This window comes from Cynara cardunculus, unplaced genomic scaffold (genome assembly GCF_001531365.2).
Source record: "Cynara cardunculus var. scolymus isolate 2C unplaced genomic scaffold, CcrdV1 Un_Scaffold_1506, whole genome shotgun sequence".
NCBI lineage: Eukaryota > Viridiplantae > Streptophyta > Magnoliopsida > Asterales > Asteraceae > Cynara > Cynara cardunculus.
This window is the reverse complement of record NW_020200784.1, coordinates 85,978-105,803: the sequence shown is the minus strand read 5'-3', so window position 1 is coordinate 105,803 and position 19,826 is coordinate 85,978. Positions and strand designations below refer to the sequence as shown.

Genomic DNA, 19,826 nt, shown 5'->3' with positions numbered 1-19,826 from the left:
TCAATCCTCATCTCTCTCAATTGATGTATTTTAATATGATTTAAATACTGTCAATAACATGATTTTGTTTAAATGAATGTTAATTATATAATTTAAATGTAAACATCGTAATGACAATGAATAAATATGTGGAATTGTATAGATCTATCTATAAATTCAACACTATAATTTTTTAATAGATAAAATAGACAAAATTTCAGACATTCATAGTTTTCAAACTTAATACCAACTCTTATAAATTAGAAGTAAAATAAAACTTCAGATTTCAACCCTTTTAAAAAGAAAAAGCCACCTAAGATTTTATAAAAATAAATTTGAATAAAACAATTTTCATTATTAAATTATGTTCGAATGAAAATGATGTATATGTCGTGAAATGAAACTGAAATGTTAAGATTTAAGTTGGAAAAAGGTTATTAAATTTGACGTCAAATTCGTACTAAGAAAATACAGACAGGAGTTGACAGCTCTCCTGTCCCCATGCTTTTATCATCCATTATTGGTTCATCCTTCTCATCACTCTTCTTTCTTAATTCGGCTCAGCTCGGCTCTGCTCTGCTCTGCTCGCTTCACTTGAATTCTTCTGAATATTTTGGGGTTTCTGCAATTTCTAATGCTTGTTGACCTTTGATTTTGGTTTGATTTTGGTCATCGCATCAAGTCTTTTACTTCCATCCTTACTGAAAGTCTGAAATCGTTCTTCTTTCTATTAGTAACGAATCATTTTCACTTTTTTCTTTCGGATTTTTGTGGTTTCTATTAGACTACATAAAAAGTTACTGCTCTTTGAGGTTATTTTTGGCGATGGAACCTGTCATACCATCCCAATTGCAACTTGTTGGTCCAGAGATTCATGGCTTCAAAACCATGCAAGGTGCGTTTTAATCTGTATGTGTGTGTGCGTATATATATACATATATATATATATATATGTCATATGTGTAATGATTTTTAATTATTTCGTGTATTAAGAAGAGGTTACATTGGTAAAAAATAGCATATTATTATGAACAGTAACGAGTAACGACTATGATTGGCTACTAAGCTTAAAGAAAAAGTGTTTCTAAAAAATCTTGCAGCTTAATGAATTAGAATCGTCTTAGTGATTTGTTTATGGGAGGTTATCTGATTTTCTCTCTCGGACGTGGATTATTTTGGGGATTAAGTTAGTACTGAGTGGTTGGGGGATCATAATTCATAACCTTATAAAATGGTAGCGCTTGGGGTTTCTTTTTGGAAGTGTGAGAAATGTGAAATCCATGGTATTACTGGAGGGGAGAGAAGAGAGATGCCAACATAGATAGAGGATAAAAGGTCCAAGTCTACCGACATAGGACTCTAAACAGGTCCTCTCCAATGGAGGCTGGAAGGGTCTGATTGTCCCAGAGTGTTAGAGGGGGATGGATGGGTAAGGGGACTAGACTAGTATAAAATGCCCTTTAGTTCTAATACTACCATGTGAGAATATGCGGATCCCATCAAATTACTTTCAAAAAGAGCTCTTGAGAAGAGAAGATATATTACAACATATATAGAGGAGCAATAGGCCAAGTCTATCCGATATTAGGACTCTTAATATGAAGAAAAGGAAGAAGTGATAAGAAAAGAAAAGGCGATAACGGGTTTCTTCTATCTTCGTTGAATTGAGAGAAGAAAAAGTGGCTATAAGTCCTCTTAGTTTATTTCTTTATGGTTCCACTTGGTGGCAAAAAGTATGAAACTATATCATATTTGTCGTTGTGATGTTTAACCTTTCCCTTTTCTACTCTTGTTGATTGGAGCCCCAATGACTGGAGTCCCGACGACAGTGTAAAGTTGATGTAAAAATCTAAACATACATCATTGCACCTGAAGAGAAAAGAATGTGTTTCAAATAAGTATGTAGCAGCTAAATGTGGGTTAAATTGATAAATCCGTTAGAACCATGCAGCTTGAGTTAATAGATTGGTTAATTACGATGTTTCCTATCAGCAATATCTTATCTTGGCCTAAGGATGATTCATGCAAGAAATAATGTCATTTTCGGATTTGCATTTTGTTGGTACTGCTTTTTGACTATATAGCAATAAGTATGCTATGAACCAAATTATATTTCCATGCGATTGTGGTAAATTTAGTTGTTCGGTCATGGGTAGTAGCTTTAAATCGAGTCAAATTCCTTTTCTGTATGCTGTTTATGCAGCATACGATATTATCTTATCATATGCAATGTGTTAAAAACATTTTAAATATTAATAGCTTTGTCTTGTCTTTGAATCTGGAATCGTGGCAATCAGGTATAATTATCTTGAACATCACTTGCCATTGACAAGTGACCTTCCTAGTAGTGTTCTCGTAGCCTGCTTATTGCTACGGTATATTAGATCCCAGACCTTGTTTATTATTCACAAAGATGTACGAAGGCTCTTGATATGCCTTCAGTATTAATGGTTATAATGGATCCCAGACCTTGTTTATGATACACCCTTTCTCCTAAGCAAGTATCATGATATCCCCATTCCAAACGATCTTCTTATTAGAATGTATCACACTTTCTGGAAGGTAGAACTCGAGTGAACTGGCTCTCCACATTATCCACATTGCTTGGCTTGATGACTCTTGAAAGGAACTAGTTCTTCTTTGTTATGATTAATATAATGGAAGAACTACCAATTGCAATGCCAAGTTGTGTTTTTTACACTTTCCGAACCATACAACGGCTGGAGACTTGTCAACAGGATTGTTCTTTCTTTAAATTGGTGAGAAGTGTCTTTCACGGACGAAACTATGATGGGGTCACTAGTTGTAGGGATTAGGGCATGCAAATGCAAATCTTGTAACATCACTTGTGACTACATAATAAACAGAGATTTTACTTGTATTGATTAAGATAATAGAAGTGCTAGGTAGGGATCTCTACTGGTCGTACCAATATAAAAGATGGTCATATCTAAAGTTAATTAATGATATAACATTTTTGTTCCTATATTGATCTTCATCTAATTCTGACCCTTCATTCCGTCTAAGAGCGTTTCTTTCTTCCATGAACAGATTTGGATGTACCCACCATGTTTGAGGAAGCTAAGACAAGATGGCTCCGGCCAAATGAGATCCATGCAATACTTTGCAACCACAACTATTTCAACATTCATGTGAAGCCGATGAATTTGCCAAGAAGTAAATCTAATCTCATCTTCTTTTGTGGATTTTATGAGGTTATCTTTCTTGGTTAAGATGGCTTTGGCGTCCTGTAGCATGGACTGTTCAGACTTGCCTCTCTTGATTCTGGAAAAGCTCTATTAGAAATGTTAAAGATTCACTCGTACATTTTTGCTAAGAGTGCTAAAAATTTATTCCTTAATAGATTAACTCCTTCCCTGGATTTGCCATTGCATTATGTACCCAAATGGCCCAAACCATAGGCACTTAATCTTTCTGCAATCATATAGGTGGCACCATCGTCCTATTTGACCGAAAGATGCTCAGAAATTTCCGGAGGGATGGCCACAATTGGAAAAAGAAGAAAGACGGAAAAACTGTCAAAGAAGCTCATGAACACTTGAAAGTAAGCTTCTTTTTTTTGCTGCTTTATATACATATCTGCATGCACAAAGCGATTTGAGTGACCACTCATGCTAAATAGTGCTTGTTGAAGCTTGAAGAGAATATTAGATGTAAAAGAGGTAGTGATGTAGGGTCCTATGGAGGGGACTACAAGGGTGTTTTGTATTCTATTTCTCCTAAAACATATACCCTTGTGGTACATGATAATGCATTCCATTTGCTACCTAGTCATCTTCTTTAATTCAGGTCAAGGTGCAGTTCCTTGCAAACAAATTTTGGTTGATGAGTTCTCTTCTCATCTAGTAGCAGAAGTATGTTCAAATTAAATAAAAGATGCCCAAGTAAAAGAAATTTGTAGATATGGAGAACACTTTTAAAATTCTACTAGTCATAATGTGGAACAACAAAGGGAACTATGTTAGAATATTCTCATGATCATCATCTTCTTCATCAATTATAACAGGTAGAAGGGGTGCATTCTATACATGAATAAATAGTTTTTATAATGAGAGGAGTGCACCGAGTTTCAAAATCATTACGAGTATCATGTCTCTCTATTATCTAGTTGAACTTGAAGGGGGTTGCCTTGTGTTGCAAATGAATTTTTTCAACCCCTGATGTTTTTCTTGCCTGGGTATCAGCCTTAAAATTTTATTACAACTGAATGAAGAAAGGCCATGTTATCAAAATTGCTGAAAGAAGATATGGCAGCAAATTATCCTGACAAATGTGCGTACTTAATCTTGCTTATTGCTTTGGTGGATTATATGTGTGAAACTTGGTATCATCAGTGTGCATCATTGACTAATAGGTCATTACTATTAGTAAATATGTTAATTATTATGTAAATCATGTATTTTAGGATAGTTTGTTAGTCATTGATGGTAGAGATTATCTCCTTGTATTTCTGTATTCTCTCTTCCTATATTAAGGGTTGATGATGTATAATGAAAGGTATTGATAATTTACCATAAACACTTTTATGGTATCAGAGCCTATCTCTGAGAAACCCTTGAAACCCTAGCCTCCGTCTTCCTCGTTTCCGTTGTCTCTCCTTCTCCGGCAAGAAGAAACCCGATTGAGCCATGGCTCCATCATCCAACGAAACCACACCCAAAACAACAAACCTCACGAACATCCAGAATAAAGTTCGGATACTAGATGGGACCACGGTTACGTATTCGTCATGGGTAAAGATTTTCAAGCTTCATGCTAGAGGTTACAAGGTACTCAATCACATTGACGGTACGCCGCCACCGAACAGCGCCGATGCAACCTACGAAACATGGGCTGAGATCTATGCGATCATGTTGCAATGGATCTATGGTACGTTGTCTAACGATCTCCTTGTTCGTGTACTTGATTCGGATGCTACTGCCTACGATGCTTGGACTAAGATTCGCGACATTTTCCTCAACAACAAGGGCTCCCGGGCTGCCGCCCTCGAACACGAATTCACAAACCTGACTTTGACCGCTTGCTCTTCTATGGACGAGTATTGCTAGAAAATTAAAGGTCTCGCAGAACAACTCACGGATGTGGATAATCCGGTTAATGAAAAGCGAATGGTTCTTCAGTTGGTTCGTGGTCTTCCTGCAGACTTCGACATGGTCGCCTCTTTTATTAACCAAAGCTCTCCTTGGGACATGACATGTAGCATGCTTCAACTGGAACAACAGCGTCAATTAGCTCGCCAAAATTCAACCCAAACAGCTATGGTGGCTCCCTCTGCTCCCAAGGGTTCGCATGTCGCACCATTGCGCCGCCGCCACCCTCTGTCGATCAGCGATCATATGGCAGGGGTCGTGGTCGTGGCCGGCCTTATGCCCGTGGGGGACGATCGTCTAACCTGGGTCGTGGTCGCTCTTTTGCTCTGGCTCCACCGCCTACCACCTACCCACCGTGGGCCTGGTGGGCCCCGCCGCCCTGTCCGTATCCAACACAACCAAATGCATGGCCCAATGTCTCCTGGCCCGGTAGTCCTTCTCTGCAGGCACCATCGGCCCAATCTGCTGCGGCCCATATTGCGTATCAACAAATAGGATCGTCTTCTGTGCAGTCCGATTCAGTGGCCCAATCATCCGACACTCAGCCTATGCACGATTTTGATGCTCTAAATCCGACTAATCTTGGAGCCGCTTTTCACAGAATGCATCTCAATTATCAAGATCCTTCGTGGTATATGGATACAGGGGCATCTTCTCACATGATTGCAGATGCAGGTAAAATTCAATTCCCTTTATCATCTTCTAATAGACGTACTGTGTTCGTTGGTAATGGCACTAGTATACCTATTAAAGGATCCTGAAATGCCATACACGTAACTCCTCATAGCACCTTCCATCTCCGCAACATCCTGTACACACCAAATATCATTAAAAATCTCTTATATGTTCGCCAATTTACTCGTGATAATAATGTGTCTGTTGAATTTGATCCTTACGGCTTTTCTGTGAAGGATCTCAAGACCGGGACGATTCTTTCGCGCCACAATAGTCCGGGTGATCTATACCCCTTCACCGCACCCAACTCCTCATCATCGGTTCACCTAGCCACCTCCACCACCGATCAATGGCACAACCGACTCGGACACCCTGGCGCTACCGTTTTAGATCTTCTTCGTACTCGTTTATTTATTTCTTGTAATAAAGTCAACCCGTGTACGGTGTGCTACTCATGTCAATTGTCGAAAAGCAAAAGATTATCATTCTATGATTCAATTACTACTACTTTTGCACCATTTGATATCATTCACTGTGATTTGTGGACCTCTCCTGTTAGTAGTACTTCCGGTTACAAATATTATATGGTACTTCTTGATAACTTTACACAATATATCTGGATTTACCCCCTTAAATATAAATCTGAAACCTTCGTCAACTTCACCAAATTCCATAGACTTATCCTCACTCAGTTTAACCGTAAAATAAAATCGTTCCAATGCGACTTGGGGGGGGGGAATTTGATAACAATGAATTCAAAACATTTGCTTCAACCAATGGTCTTGTGTTCCGCTTCTCGTGTCCCCAAACCTCACCTCAAAACGGCAAATCTGAACGCATGATACGTCATCTTAACGACATTGTTCGTGCTCCTTACCCATGCTCACCTTCCCCCAAAATTCTGGGTCGAGGCTCTTCATACCGCCGCTTACCTTCACAACATTCTACCAATTAAATGCCTAAACTCTCTTACCCCTGCCTTTGCCCTATACCTTCGACACCCAACGTATGACCATCTACGGGTCTTCGGGTGTGTTTGTTACCCAAACACCTCTGCGACTCAACCCCACAAACTCCACCCCCACTCTCTCCGCTGCATCTTTCTCGTGTATCCTACCAATTTTCGGGGTTACCGCTGTCTTGACCCAACGACCGGAAAAGTCCTTCTATCTAGACATGTCATCTTTGATGAAAACTCCTTCCCGTACACCAACACTTCACCATCAAACTCCTACACTTTCCTTGACGTCCACCCTATTCCGTCACCTTTCTTCACCTCTTCCTCACCATACGACACACCACCACCCTCGCCTCCCTCGCCACCACATCTGCCCCAAATGCCACCATCTCCACCATCCCCACCGTCACCCACCATCCCGCCCACAACCAACACCCACACTATGACTACCCGTGCCAAGCACGACTTCTTCAAACCACGCCAACCCCTATACCTTCATACCTCCACCCATCCTCCCATCTCTCCTATCCCATCCACCTACGCTAAGGCTATCCAGGATCCAAATTGGTTAAGTGCTATGAACAATGAATATAATGCGCTATTGGACAATGATACTTGGGAGCTTGTACCTCGTCCCACTGACCGCCCAATTATACGCTGCATGTGGTTATTTCGCCATAAATATCGTGTGGATGGGACTCTTCAACGATACAAAGCTCGCTTGGTGGTTAATGGGAAATCTCAAACGGTTGGGATTGATTGTGACGACACATTTAGTCCGGTGGTCAAACCAGCTACTATTCGAACGGTCCTAAGCCTTGCCGTCTCTCGTTCTTGGCCAATTCACCAACTAGATGTAAAAAATGCGTTTCTACATGGTGATCTTCAAGAAACGGTTTTTATGCATCAACCACCAGGCTTTGTTGATAAAAATACCCCACATCACGTCTGTCGTCTTCGTAAATCGCTATACGGCCTTAAGCAAGCCCCACAGGCGTGGTATAATCGATTCGCAACTTATATCACCAACAATGGGTTTCGAAGCAGTGCTTGTGACAACTCCTTATTCATTTATCGGCAAGGCACTCATACTGCTTATCTTCTGTTGTATGCCGACGATATCATTCTTACAGCCTCGGACTCCAACCTATTGAATTCCATCATTAAGACCCTATCGCGGGAATTTGCTATGACGGATCTTGGGACGTTACATCATTTTTTGGGAATTTCGGTTCAGTGCGACAAACACGGCTTGTTTTTATCTCAAACTCAGTATGCACAAGACATTCTTAAACGGACGTCTATGACTAATTGCAATCCATGCAATACACCTGTGGACACCACCTCCAAGCTTAGTGCTACTGTAGGCAACCCATTACCTGATGGTACTTTATATCGCAGCTTGGCCGGTGCACTTCAGTATCTTACGTTTACCAGGCCCGACATCTCTTATGCGGTACAACAAATTTGTTTGTTTATACATGCACCACGGGATTCGCATTTTAACTTCATGAAACGCATACTTCGATATATTAAAGGAACACTCGACTTCGGCATACGCATCATTGCATCACCTAGTCACACTCTTACAGCCTCCTCGGATGCAGATTGGGGTGGTTGCCCTGATTCGCGACGATCCACTTCCGGTTATTGCGTTTATCTTGGTGACAATTTAGTATCTTGGTCATCCAAAAGACAACCCACCATATCTCGTTCCAGCGCTGAAGCCGAATACAGAGGGGTCGCAAATGCCGTGGCTGAGGCAAGTTGGCTGCGCAATTTACTTCTTGAGCTTCACGTCCCATTACGCAAGGCAATTGTGGTTTATTGTGACAATGTTTCAGCGGTTTATCTGTCAGGTAACCCGGTTCAACATCAGCGAACCAAGCATGTTGAAATTGATATTCATTTTGTGCGGGAAAAAGTAAAAATTGGTCACATTCGTGTTCTTCACGTACCCGCCGCTTACCAATTTGCCGACATTTTTACAAAGGGTCTACCTCGACAGCTATTCGAAAACTTTCGTACCAGTTTGAGCGTCTGCTCTCCTCCCGCTCTAACTGCGGGGGACTATTAGTAAATATGTAAATTATTATGTAAATCATGTATTTTAGGATAGTTTGTTAGTCATTGATGGTAGAGATTATCTTATTGTATTTCTGTATTCTCTCTCCCTATATTAAGGGTTGATGATGTATAATGAAAGGTATTGATAATTTACCATAAACACTTTTAATTACATGGTCCAAAACTAACATTTGGAGGTGAAATGTGTAAGTTCACAATGTTCAGGACTTGAGCAAGATTTAAGCACTTTGATTTTCAGCTAAAGATAGGTTGGTCAAGTTACTGCAAAAACATTTATATGGGCTTTATATCTTGATCCTTACACAAGAAAGTTATGCTTATGTTTATTGAGACTAAAAATCTGTAGACCTGTGTAGAATGCCAAATAACATCAGTCATGTGCAGAGATCTATAGAGGGCTATAGCGAGCACCTAACCCCCATGATTTTGAATAAGTACACACAATTTCATGTTAAATTTATTGGAAGTCATATCTAGTTTAGTTAATAAGTTGTGTGAAGTTTATGCAAGGAGTCCCTTGTCCAGGTCTCTTGGGTGTCAAGTGCTTCTCGTCTGACATTTAGGGTGCGTTTGGTACGTAGATTGGATGGGGCGGAAATGGCAGGAGTGAGGTAGGTAGGTGAAAGAATTGTGGAAAGTTTTAAGGTTTTAATTTAACATTGGTAGTTGAGTAATTTATCTATTTTCCCCCATCTCCCTGATTCTTCTCCCACTTATTTTGATGGGACACAAAAAGTGCATTTGTGTCCACTAAATCATTTATGTCCCAGTCTTTCTGTCGCTTCAAACGTGGGACAACAAGTCTTTGCTTTGTACTCTCCTTGCGTACCAAAGCACACCCTTAATGTTGTACCTTGCAAAAATAATAATACATCCATTTCAATATATGTTGAACATACTATTATATCTGGATTCTTTATTTTGAAGCTTTGTTACTTCTCCGGTCCCTATGTCAAAGTAGTTCATTTAGTCACAAAAATAATTGCATCTGCTTCTCCTTGCCTCTTTCATCAACTACAGTTGTCCCACTTCAGGGGGTAAATTCTTGCTCTCATGATCTAATTTTATTCTCTCTCATAAAATTGGAAATTGATGTAGTTTATACAAATAAATCGAATACATCTTAGTTATTAGTTTGAATTAGTATTCTCTTTTGGGTTATAGTTGTGCTTTATATCAAAGTTCCAGTGCTCGAGTTAGGTTGATGATTTGAGTAATTAAGTTGTCACCTAGGGGTGTTCGTGGTCCTGTTTGGGCGGTTTAACCTCTTAAACCACAAACCAAACCGCAATGGCGGTTTAGAAAAATTCCAAACCGAGCGGTTTGGTAGCAAGTGACCAAATCGGTTAAACCAAACCACAAAGAGGCGGTCTGGTCTGACGCGTTTAAGCAGTTTGGGCCTCTTATGGGCTTTAAACTAAAAAAAAATATAACATTTATATTTAAATAAAATTTCTAGCAATAGAACTTTATTAAAAAATAGTATACTTAGAAATTTATTAAAAAATAGCATACACTATGGTATATGCCTTGAGCATAATTTTGATTATGAGACTTGACAAGGTGTCAATACATAGTTGGAGGCTTTGGAGAAGCATTTTGGGATCTAAATGTTTTTGAATTAAGCTGGAGTATGATTAAAATTTACTGAAATCCTGAGGTGGCATGAGAGTTTGGCCGTCTTATATAAGTCCGTTGGATATAATTTACTTGTTCATTCCATCATATGCAACTCTCTCTTATATAATTAGTGGGGTACTTGTATGTTCTCCACTATCTGATTCAGTTTCCACATATCTTAATTTCACTTTATGGTAGTTACTTCAATCTTTTTACTATTTAGGAATCCCAGATTTTTGTTTAATTTTATAAGCAAATATTAGTGAACGCTGTTATGATATAATATATCAACTTTGTTGATATAGGTTGGTAATGACGAAAGGATTCATGTGTATTATGCACATGGCGAAGATCAGACAACCTTTGTTCGCAGATGTTACTGGCTTCTTGATAAGTATGCAACAATTGAAGATTGCATGGGTTATGAACCCCTCTTTTTTCATTAATAGTTTATACCACATTAAAGATACTTCATCTCTTTAGCCAAATTTCAATAGTCTGTTTTATTTTTTTAAACATCATTTGTTTTGCTTCTGTTACAGGAAACTGGAACATATTGTTCTTGTTCATTACCGTGACACTCAGGAGGTTGGTCCATCACGAAATTCTCAATCCTAGTAGATATATGTACATGTATGACATTGCATGTAGTTCCTTGTTGAGATGTGGCTGTTAAAAGAAGACTGTATGTTCACCATCGTACATAAAATATAGAATCCCCTCCATTGTATGGATGCAGAAATTTGTCCTTCACTTTGATGTGTGTGGAGCTATTCACTTGGAACACCACCCCACATGAATTAATTCTGTGTGGGCCTAACACTCTTGATTTGCTTCTAAACTACCCTGCATGTTAGATGCATCTTGTAGCACTATATGTGGACGGACTTCCTATGATATACTTCCCCTTCCCAAATGTATTAGTCTTTCAAGTTTTCGCATACCTATTAAGGTATGCCATGATTATAATTTATTTGTAAGAATCATACCTTTGACTCCATTCAAAGAAAGAAAGATGGATTAGGGATCTTTATGGACAAGTATTATCCAAGTGCTACAGATAACATTTTGAAAAATGAGAAAATCTGTAAGGGCTAACAAATTGGAAACAAGGGAGTATATAAATACACCTGTGTGTGTTTGTGGAAGATCGATCTACATGCTCATTCATATATGCCAACTTACATACATAAAATAATATGAGATTTCATGTTTTAGCATGTCATGTGTTCTACAGCGTCCCTTTTGCACTTCTTGACCTAGTATGTTTGAAGTGCAGTTTGTTCTGTGTTTGGTTAGGCACAGTGATATACTTCTATATGGCTCTATCATATGAGGTTGGGGCTGCATGGTGATACTCTATACATATATCATTACCAGCTCAAGCTATTTAGACAAGTCCATCACCCAACAATTTATGTGTCAGAAGCCAAAAAGATGTGATTTTCCTTCCACAAATAAGATAAATAGCCATTTCTCTTGAAAACACTGGAAGGTCTGTGATCAAACTACATGATGCCTTGCTCTGTGGTGTCCCATACTCGGCTCACATTATTTTCCTAACATATCCAAAATAGATCTTGGCATACTGATTACATGCAAATTGATATGACTGCACTTGTGTAAGCTAATTTGGAACTTCAGTTTTCAACTCAACTTTGGCCCTTCTCATTAACAAATGCCACTTGCTACTTACAGCTATTCTGAACCCATTATGCAGTTGCAAGGTTCCCCGAATTTTGAATCGAATGCCAGTTCAGACCCACCTACTTCATGGAATCTGTCGGAAGAAAATGAAGGGATTGATCAGGTTCATTATGCTGGTGCGTAAGTTTATTGACTGATTTTAAAAACTCCGTGTATGATATGTAAAGACTCATACCGGCTAGAGTGGATGGTAATTTGTTATTTCATTTTACTTTCCTTATTCTTACCTATTGGCTACTGTGAGATGAAAACAGTTAAAATATAAAATCCTTAAGTCTTCTGAGTGTTTAAAAACCACTTAACAATGAGGACTAGTTGATTATAAAAACAAAATGACGTTCAGGAGAACTTAGAATCACCCTTGACATAGAAAATTAATGATTATGCTTCAGGTTACAGATATCAACTGTCTTAGTCATGAGAAGAAGATCAGCTTCAGGGTAAAAAAAGTAAGATTTTACTTTGTTTGTGATTCTGCAGAGCCTAACGAGACCATAATAAATCATGAGATGAGACTTCATGAAATCAACACGCTTGATTGGGATGAGCTTGTGGTCGTAGATGGCCCCAATAAGTTAATCACCCCTGAAAGAGGTAATTAACTTTGTTTAGTTGTGATAAAGATGGCAGCTGCTTGATAATTCAAGGAACAATTGAATCTGATTGGACTGTATGAATCATTCTTTTTTCCTTGCAGGAAACATATCATACTTTGATCAGGATTACCAATATGGGGTAAGTGGATTTGTAAATACTGTAAGTAGGGTATCACTGCCAATTTGTTTTTTGGTAAAGAAAGATCTACATGATCTAGTGCTATAGTTGCCATTCTAGGTTTGTCATATGTCTTCTCAAAAGACCATTAGTAATGCTCCTTCTGCTCTGTTAGATATTGTATATTGTTAGTTAATTAGGGTTTTACTTTATAATATCTGAAGTAGAGTTTCCTAATATGGGTTATCTTTTTAGTATATAAAGTATGAAGACTTTGATGTCAAACCTAGTACTTCCCAGATACAAAATTGATATGGACTCATCACCAGCAAATTAGTTTGTTATACCTTTCTTTGTTACCACTATGAAAATCAATTAGCATTCGTTATTTGTTGATATGTGTTTTGCAGTTTTGCTTTGATTTTGTGTGTCGACCTTAGTACTTCTCAAAATCAACTTTCATACAAACCATCATTTCTATTGACAACATATTTTTCCATTTGCAATGTTTTAATTAATTCCAGTCAATTTGAAACAGAAGAGTAGTATGTTTTGACTGTCATAGTCAACAATGTGTTTGGCCCCAAGGGACATCAGAAGTGATTACAGATTAGGATCTGAGAACTCACACTTGCTGTGAATCCTTGATGGGATTTTAACTTGTGGAATATGTTATAAAGTTTCATGTATATAACACTCCTATAAAATTTCAGAAAAGATACAAAAATTGGTCATTTGCACTTTTTGTTGAAAAGGAATGGTGACATCTGCAGTAAGGCAGCATAATGGTTTGAAAGTGACAAAGGGCTAAAGGTGGATTATCATGTCCAGATTTGTCAACTTATATGTGCTAACGATCTATTATGTAACATCCACAGAATGGATACATAAAAGTGTCAGAATCTTTTTTGTTAAATATCATTATGTGATTGGAAATTACAGATTAGCATGCATGCTTTTGTTCATATACAATTTGGTTAAATTCAATATATCATAGGTAAGAGGATTGTTTCTTTGCTGACTCTTCCGTCATGAAGAGGCCTCATTCTATATATCCTTCAGTTCTCATTTTCTCTTCTGTTCCTTTTTGTCAAAAGGATCAGGTCAATCTTGTTAACTCAACTAAGCCACCTGTAACCACTTTTTTAATTTTTAAAGATCAATTGTCACAGAAAAGTTTCTAGAGGATCTTTTATTCATCCACTTGACTAAGTCATTCATAAGCCTAATGTTGCTAGAACTTAAATCTCTCAGTATTATTATTGCAGATGTTACAGGGCAACGATACAAGTTTACAGAATAACTCAACCTTTGTGCACAAACTATTAACGGATGATCAATCTGCCACATTCCGTCCTGGAACAGTCGGTGAGGGAAATACCTATGACCTCAGCTTTTCCAACATGAACATTCAAAGGACAGGGATCAGGGAGCATTCAAATTTACAGATGGACCCCAAACTTGTAAATGTTAGCACTGATAGTTTAGACACTCTGGGCAAGGATGGAATGGAAAATGAAGATAGTTTTGGAAGATGGATGAATTACACCATGACTGACTCTCCTGTTGTGATAGATGGTCCAACTCTGACACCAGAACGTTTGGTTTCAACTGGTCAAGGAACAGTTAGACCTCCAAGTGGTTATAATCAACAGTCACATTCCTTGCAGCAAATATTCAGTATAACCGACATCTCGCCTTCATGGGCTTCATCTAATGAAGAAACAAAGGTTCTGTTTATATGACCATTTTAAATATGTAGCACTTTTCAAATTAAAGGGACTGTTTTCTAACTTGAAATTTGATATGAACTGTTCAAGTGTTTATTGCATGATTGCATCAAACTATGTTATAGGCATTGAAGGTAGGAATACTTCCATAGATGATGTTCATGTAAATTTTTGCCATATCTGAAAGCTACAATGGGAGCAGGAATGAACACTGATCCACATAACTTTATCACAACAGTCATAGATTATTAGACTGTGTTGTGATGTTTTGACCTTTACTATCTTTGCTGCAGATTTTAGTGGTCGGAGTTTTCCATGAAGAGCATCGACACTTAGCAAACTCCAATCTATTTTGTGTCTGTGGAGATGTTTGTCTTCCTGTCGAAGTCGTCCAATCTGGTGTATTTCGGTGTTTTGTATCTCGTCACAGCCCAGGAATAGTCAACCTTTTCATCAGTTATGATGGCCACAAACCCATAAGTCAAGTTATGGCATTTGAATACCGTGCTCCTCCTATCAATAAGTCAATAATTTCTTCGGAAGAAAAGTCTGAGTGGGAAGATTTCCAAAATACGATGAGACTGGCTCATCTTCTTTTTTCTTCATCCAGGAGCCTTAATATCTTATCCAGTAAAGTACCAGCAAAGGCCCTGAAAGAAGCCAAAATCTTTGCCCACAGAACCCGATCCATTGTTAATAGTTGGGATGTTCTGATAAATTCAATTACAGGAACAAGAATATCTTTCCAACGCGCCAAAAGTAGCTTATTGGAGCTCACTTTACAAACCAGACTACTTGAATGGCTTTTGGAAAGAATATTAGATGGAGGAAAGATCCCTGATCGTGATGTTCGAGGTCAAGGAGTAATTCATTTGTGTGCCATACTGGACTACACTTGGGCTATGTTCCCATACTCATGGTCAGGCTTATCAATCGATTTTCGTGACAAATTGGGATGGACGGCTCTTCATTGGGCAGCGTATTATGGAAGGTAAGTTGCTTCTTCGTTTACCACGTCCACGTCTACATTTGAATGAGAAACTGTCTACACTTGATCTTTACATCTTACTATCTTAACAGTTGTTTCTAGTAGGTATAATATTACATCAAGATCACGTGTCAGCATGTAGTATATATACCATGAAAACTGACATGTTAAAGAAACTAATGCAGTTTTAAATACCAAGAACATCTTGTCATGATTTGTATATAGCTATTGCTGTAGACATAGTAAAGCTAAAAGCTTAGGGTGGGAATCTGTAGCTAGCCTAGACGGGCAAAAGGGATCTGGAGAGGTAGAGGATGGGGGTAGGGTTAGTCGGCCGGCAGTGAGATCTCCGGGAGTCCTAGGTTAGACTAGGGTGTTTAGTTCTTCCTACCCCGCTCGTGTTTGTTTGTATGTTTGTTTGTTTGTTTCGCTGTTTTAGTGCTGTTGCTTCTTTCTAACAGATTTTCAGTTTTTAGTACCGCAATCTTTTTTAGCAAGCTTTCCTTTCTTTTCACACACATTGCACGAGTCGAGGTCTTCACAGAAACAACCACTCTCTTCTTTGGGGTAGATGTCAAGTCTGCATACATCTCACCCTCCCCAGACCCCACCTACGGGTGGAACATACTGAGTTTGGTTTGGTTTATAGTATTTTTGGATTATGCTCTTGATCTTCCAATTAAATCTTCACTTCCAGGCAAAAGTCTGTTGCATCCCTTCTATCTGCAGGGGCGAATCCAAATTTGGTGACAGACCCCACTTCAGAAAATCCTGGTGGATGCACTCCTGCTGATCTTGCATCCAAGAGTGGTTATGAGGGGTTGGCTGCTTTTCTTGCAGAGAAGGCATTGTTGGCCCATTTTGAGGCTATGACATTAGCTGGAAATGTTAGTGGCTCGTTGCAGTGTACAATCCCGACTGATGATGATTTTACCACGAATGGCCCAGTGACCGAAGTTAATGAAGAGGAGCAATATCTGAAAGATACCCTGTCTGCTTATAGGAGGGCTGCTGATGCTGCAGCACGTATACAGGCTGCATTCAGGGAGCAGTCATTTAAACTGAAAACAAAAGCGTTGGAATTTGTCAATGCAGAAGATGAAGCACGCTGCATAATAGCGGCTATGAGGATTCAGCATGCCTTTCGCCACTATGAAACAAAGAAACAAATGGCAGCTGCTGTCCGCATACAGCATAGGTTTCGTACATGGAAAATAAGAAAAGACTTTCTGAATAAGCGTCGTCAAGCGATCAAAATTCAAGTAAGAACTGTTCATAACCATTTTTCAGTTTTATTGGAAAATCTAGTTGACAGTTGAGTCATTTATATGGCATGCGGTAGAGCTCCAACTTCATATTGTGATTATCCTTGTATAGCTATTAAGCCCACCAGATTGCTACCCCCTTTGTCCCTAAATAATGCAAAGTTTTAATAGGCACATAGCTCAATGAAAGAGTTTGATCATTAGTCAAATATCTAAAATAACTCTCAACAAAGACAAATAATGAGAATTATATTATCTTGTGATGGTTACCAAAGGGTAAATAAATAATATTGGAATGAAACTTTTCAAAAAAAAAAATGGTATCTTGTAAGACAACCCAAAACGGAAATTGCTGCGTTTTTTTGGAGTATGTAATTGTTTACCATGGTGTAGTTAATGTCTAGATGTTAATGTCCATCCTCTTTCCAACCACATTTAAGTGTCCTAAAAGGCACCTTGAAAGACAAAATAGAAAGATGACAGTCTTCCATGGTTTTTTCATTTTCACACTTAAATTCTCATATAGCGTTCAGGTGTGAACTCACAAATCGAAATGCTCAATAGTTGAGGGTCCATTTTTCAGGTCACAAGAAATGACCTTCTCATTTATTGATTTGTTAAACTTCCTCAAAGTTTTGAATTTATTACTTGTATGACATGGATGGGAATGAGGTACTTGATAACTTTCATGGGTACAAGTATAAGACCAGCCCAATATATCCAACACAATGGTAGGGTCCGGCCCTGCTCCCGCAGGGGGGGGGGGGGGGATGTACGTAGATCTTGCTTCTACCCGTGAGGGTAGAGAGGCTATTTTCATGAAGACCCCTAACTTGCAAAACAAAAGCAAAACCAAGCTGACATTTGAGGAAGCGGCATAGTAACATAGGAGTGTATACAAACACGCAATAGACACGAGGGACATAAGATAAAAGATAAAACAAAGCATAAAGAAGACATGAAAAATAGGAAAAACTAAAGCAACTCTCTATCTACCATAAGGCTCTAGTAACCTAAGCGCCACTACTCCCCCCTCCCCACCTCTACCTTCTCTAAACTCCCCTACTCCTAGCATTAGAAGTATCTTACCGTTAAATCTTTTATAGAGGTATGCATTTCAAAAAACCATTAACATTTCAATCATTTGATCATCCATTTTGCCCTTGTTGAAACTACAATTTTGTTGCGGCCTATATTGTTTTGGTGATTTTATCTATATCCCAAAGTATGCAAACGATTCATCTTTCTTCCCTAAGCTATTCAATTCTGTAGATTTGGTTTGTTGGGTAAAAGAAAAATCACATTTTTTATGCAGGCCTTTTTCCGTGGTCTCCAAGTTCGAAGGGAGTATAAGAAGATATTATGGTCAGTAGGAGTGCTAGAGAAAGCAATTATTCGTTGGCGTTTAAAGCGAAAAGGCTTTAGAGGTCTTGAAGTTGCTCCAATTCCAAATGAAGATGAGAAGCAAGAAATCAGTGGCGAGGAAGAGTTCTTCAAATCCAGTAGGAAACAAGCTGAAGAGCGTGTTGAGAGATCCGTTGTTCGGGTCCAAGCCATGTTTCGGTCAAAAAGAGCTCAAGAAGAATATAGAAAGATGAAGCTAGCACTTAACCAAGCAGGGGTATGTATAATGTCTCCAGACTTCAAGCACTTTGAGACCAATTTTTGCTGCTACTCCTGACCCAAAATAAATTCAACATTCACGTAGTTTTAGAGCGAACTTTTCAAATCATCGTACTTGGTTTATATCACAAACAAAATGGTGATCTTACAAACCTGCAAAAAGAACATGAACAAATAAATATTACGGATCGAACTCAACACATTCAATATTCAACATAAAGGAAATGTTGCATTTATTTTGAGAGTTTTCTGTCATTTTGCAGGTGGAGTACGAAGAGCTTTCGAATCCAGTTACGAATATGGAAAGATAGAAGGCCTGTGACGCGATTGTGTGTTAGACATCTGCGTATATCTTGTAAATGCCTAGATTAAGGTTAGGTACTTTCAACTTAAACTATTACTTCTATCCATTTCTTTTAAAAATGGAATCAGTAGTTTTGGTCAGAAAGAGGGTTCATGTTAGTATAAATGGCAGCATGCAATGCAGTATAACGTAGTAATTCTACTGTAAGTGAAATTTGGTCAATGTAAACTAGTTGTCTCCATAACCATATTCATGGATATAAAGATGGCATGTTTTGTATATGTGCTTGACCTTGATCATAGCTCTAAAGCTAAGGGCTGTTTACTACCTTTTTACTTCAAGAGGCACTTACCCGATCACAGATGTTTACACCAATCTCCTCTCACCGGTTCATGATGTTGACCCGACCTGGTAAGCTAAGGGAGGGGATCTATTAGGGGTCGTTTACTAAACGCTTACCCAGTAGGTGCTTACCGGGTAATTTTCCTCATTGGACGAATATGGCAAAACCCAATAATCTTACCTGGTAAGAGCGATGATAAGGATAGAGTCTTACCCGGTAAGTGAGGGTGACGACTCTTACCCGGGTAAGCGCTTACCATATATATATTGTTGCATACGATACCATTTTGATATATTACAATCTTACCTAGAAAATAAATTATATAAGCGCTTACCGAGTAAGCATTTAAGTAAACAGCCCCTAACTCGGTTTGTAATTAGTGTTGATCTAAACCACACTCTTACCCGATTAACTTTTATTCAATTTGTATTAGTAAACGGTCCAAAAGTCCAAATAAACCTGATCTAGCCTACTCTAGTATGTCTTTATGTATTTGTCACATTAAGTGTCAAAAGTTCTCTTTAGAGTAAATTACAAATTTCATTTTTGTAGTTATTTAAAATTTTGGGTTGGGTCCCTCAAACGAAATAATTATATATATGGTCATCATGATTTCACTTTTGTTATGGATTGGGTCCTTTGCCCTGATTTTACTAAGGTCGTTTACCAAAAGCTTACCCGGGTAAGAGCTTACCGGTAAAATTCTATACTATCTCTTACT

General features: G+C 38.5%; 1 protein-coding gene across 2 annotated transcripts; it reads left to right on the top strand.

The window, feature by feature from the left end:
• Positions 1–473: 473 nt before the first annotated feature.
• Positions 474–19,101, top strand: LOC112502494 (calmodulin-binding transcription activator 6-like). Of its 2 annotated transcripts, XM_025106408.1 has the most exons (13): positions 474–874; positions 3,031–3,156; positions 3,429–3,544; positions 10,737–10,825; positions 10,974–11,019; positions 12,152–12,254; positions 12,619–12,732; positions 12,836–12,873; positions 14,121–14,582; positions 14,876–15,573; positions 16,268–16,832; positions 18,151–18,456; positions 18,722–19,101. In XM_025106408.1, exons 1-13 carry the CDS (start codon positions 805–807, stop codon positions 18,767–18,769), a joined length of 2,781 nt encoding a protein of 926 aa, XP_024962176.1. In that variant the 5' UTR covers positions 474–804; the 3' UTR covers positions 18,770–19,101. The 2 variants fall into 2 exon arrangements, with proteins under 2 accessions (XP_024962176.1, XP_024962177.1); XM_025106409.1 differs by lacking the exons at positions 474–874; positions 3,031–3,156; positions 3,429–3,544; positions 10,737–10,825 and having other exon boundaries at positions 10,990–11,019; positions 12,130–12,254.
• Positions 19,102–19,826: the final 725 nt, after the last annotated feature.

Coding starts and splice junctions, on each gene's coding strand:
- LOC112502494 (XM_025106408.1), top strand. CDS start 805: ATGGAACCTGTCATACCATCCCAATTGCAACTTGTTGGTCCAGAGATT. Junction 10,826..10,973: donor TGTTACTGGCTTCTTGATAA/GTATGCAACAAT, acceptor CTTCTGTTACAG/GAAACTGGAACATATTGTTC. Junction 14,583..14,875: donor CATCTAATGAAGAAACAAAG/GTTCTGTTTATA, acceptor TCTTTGCTGCAG/ATTTTAGTGGTCGGAGTTTT.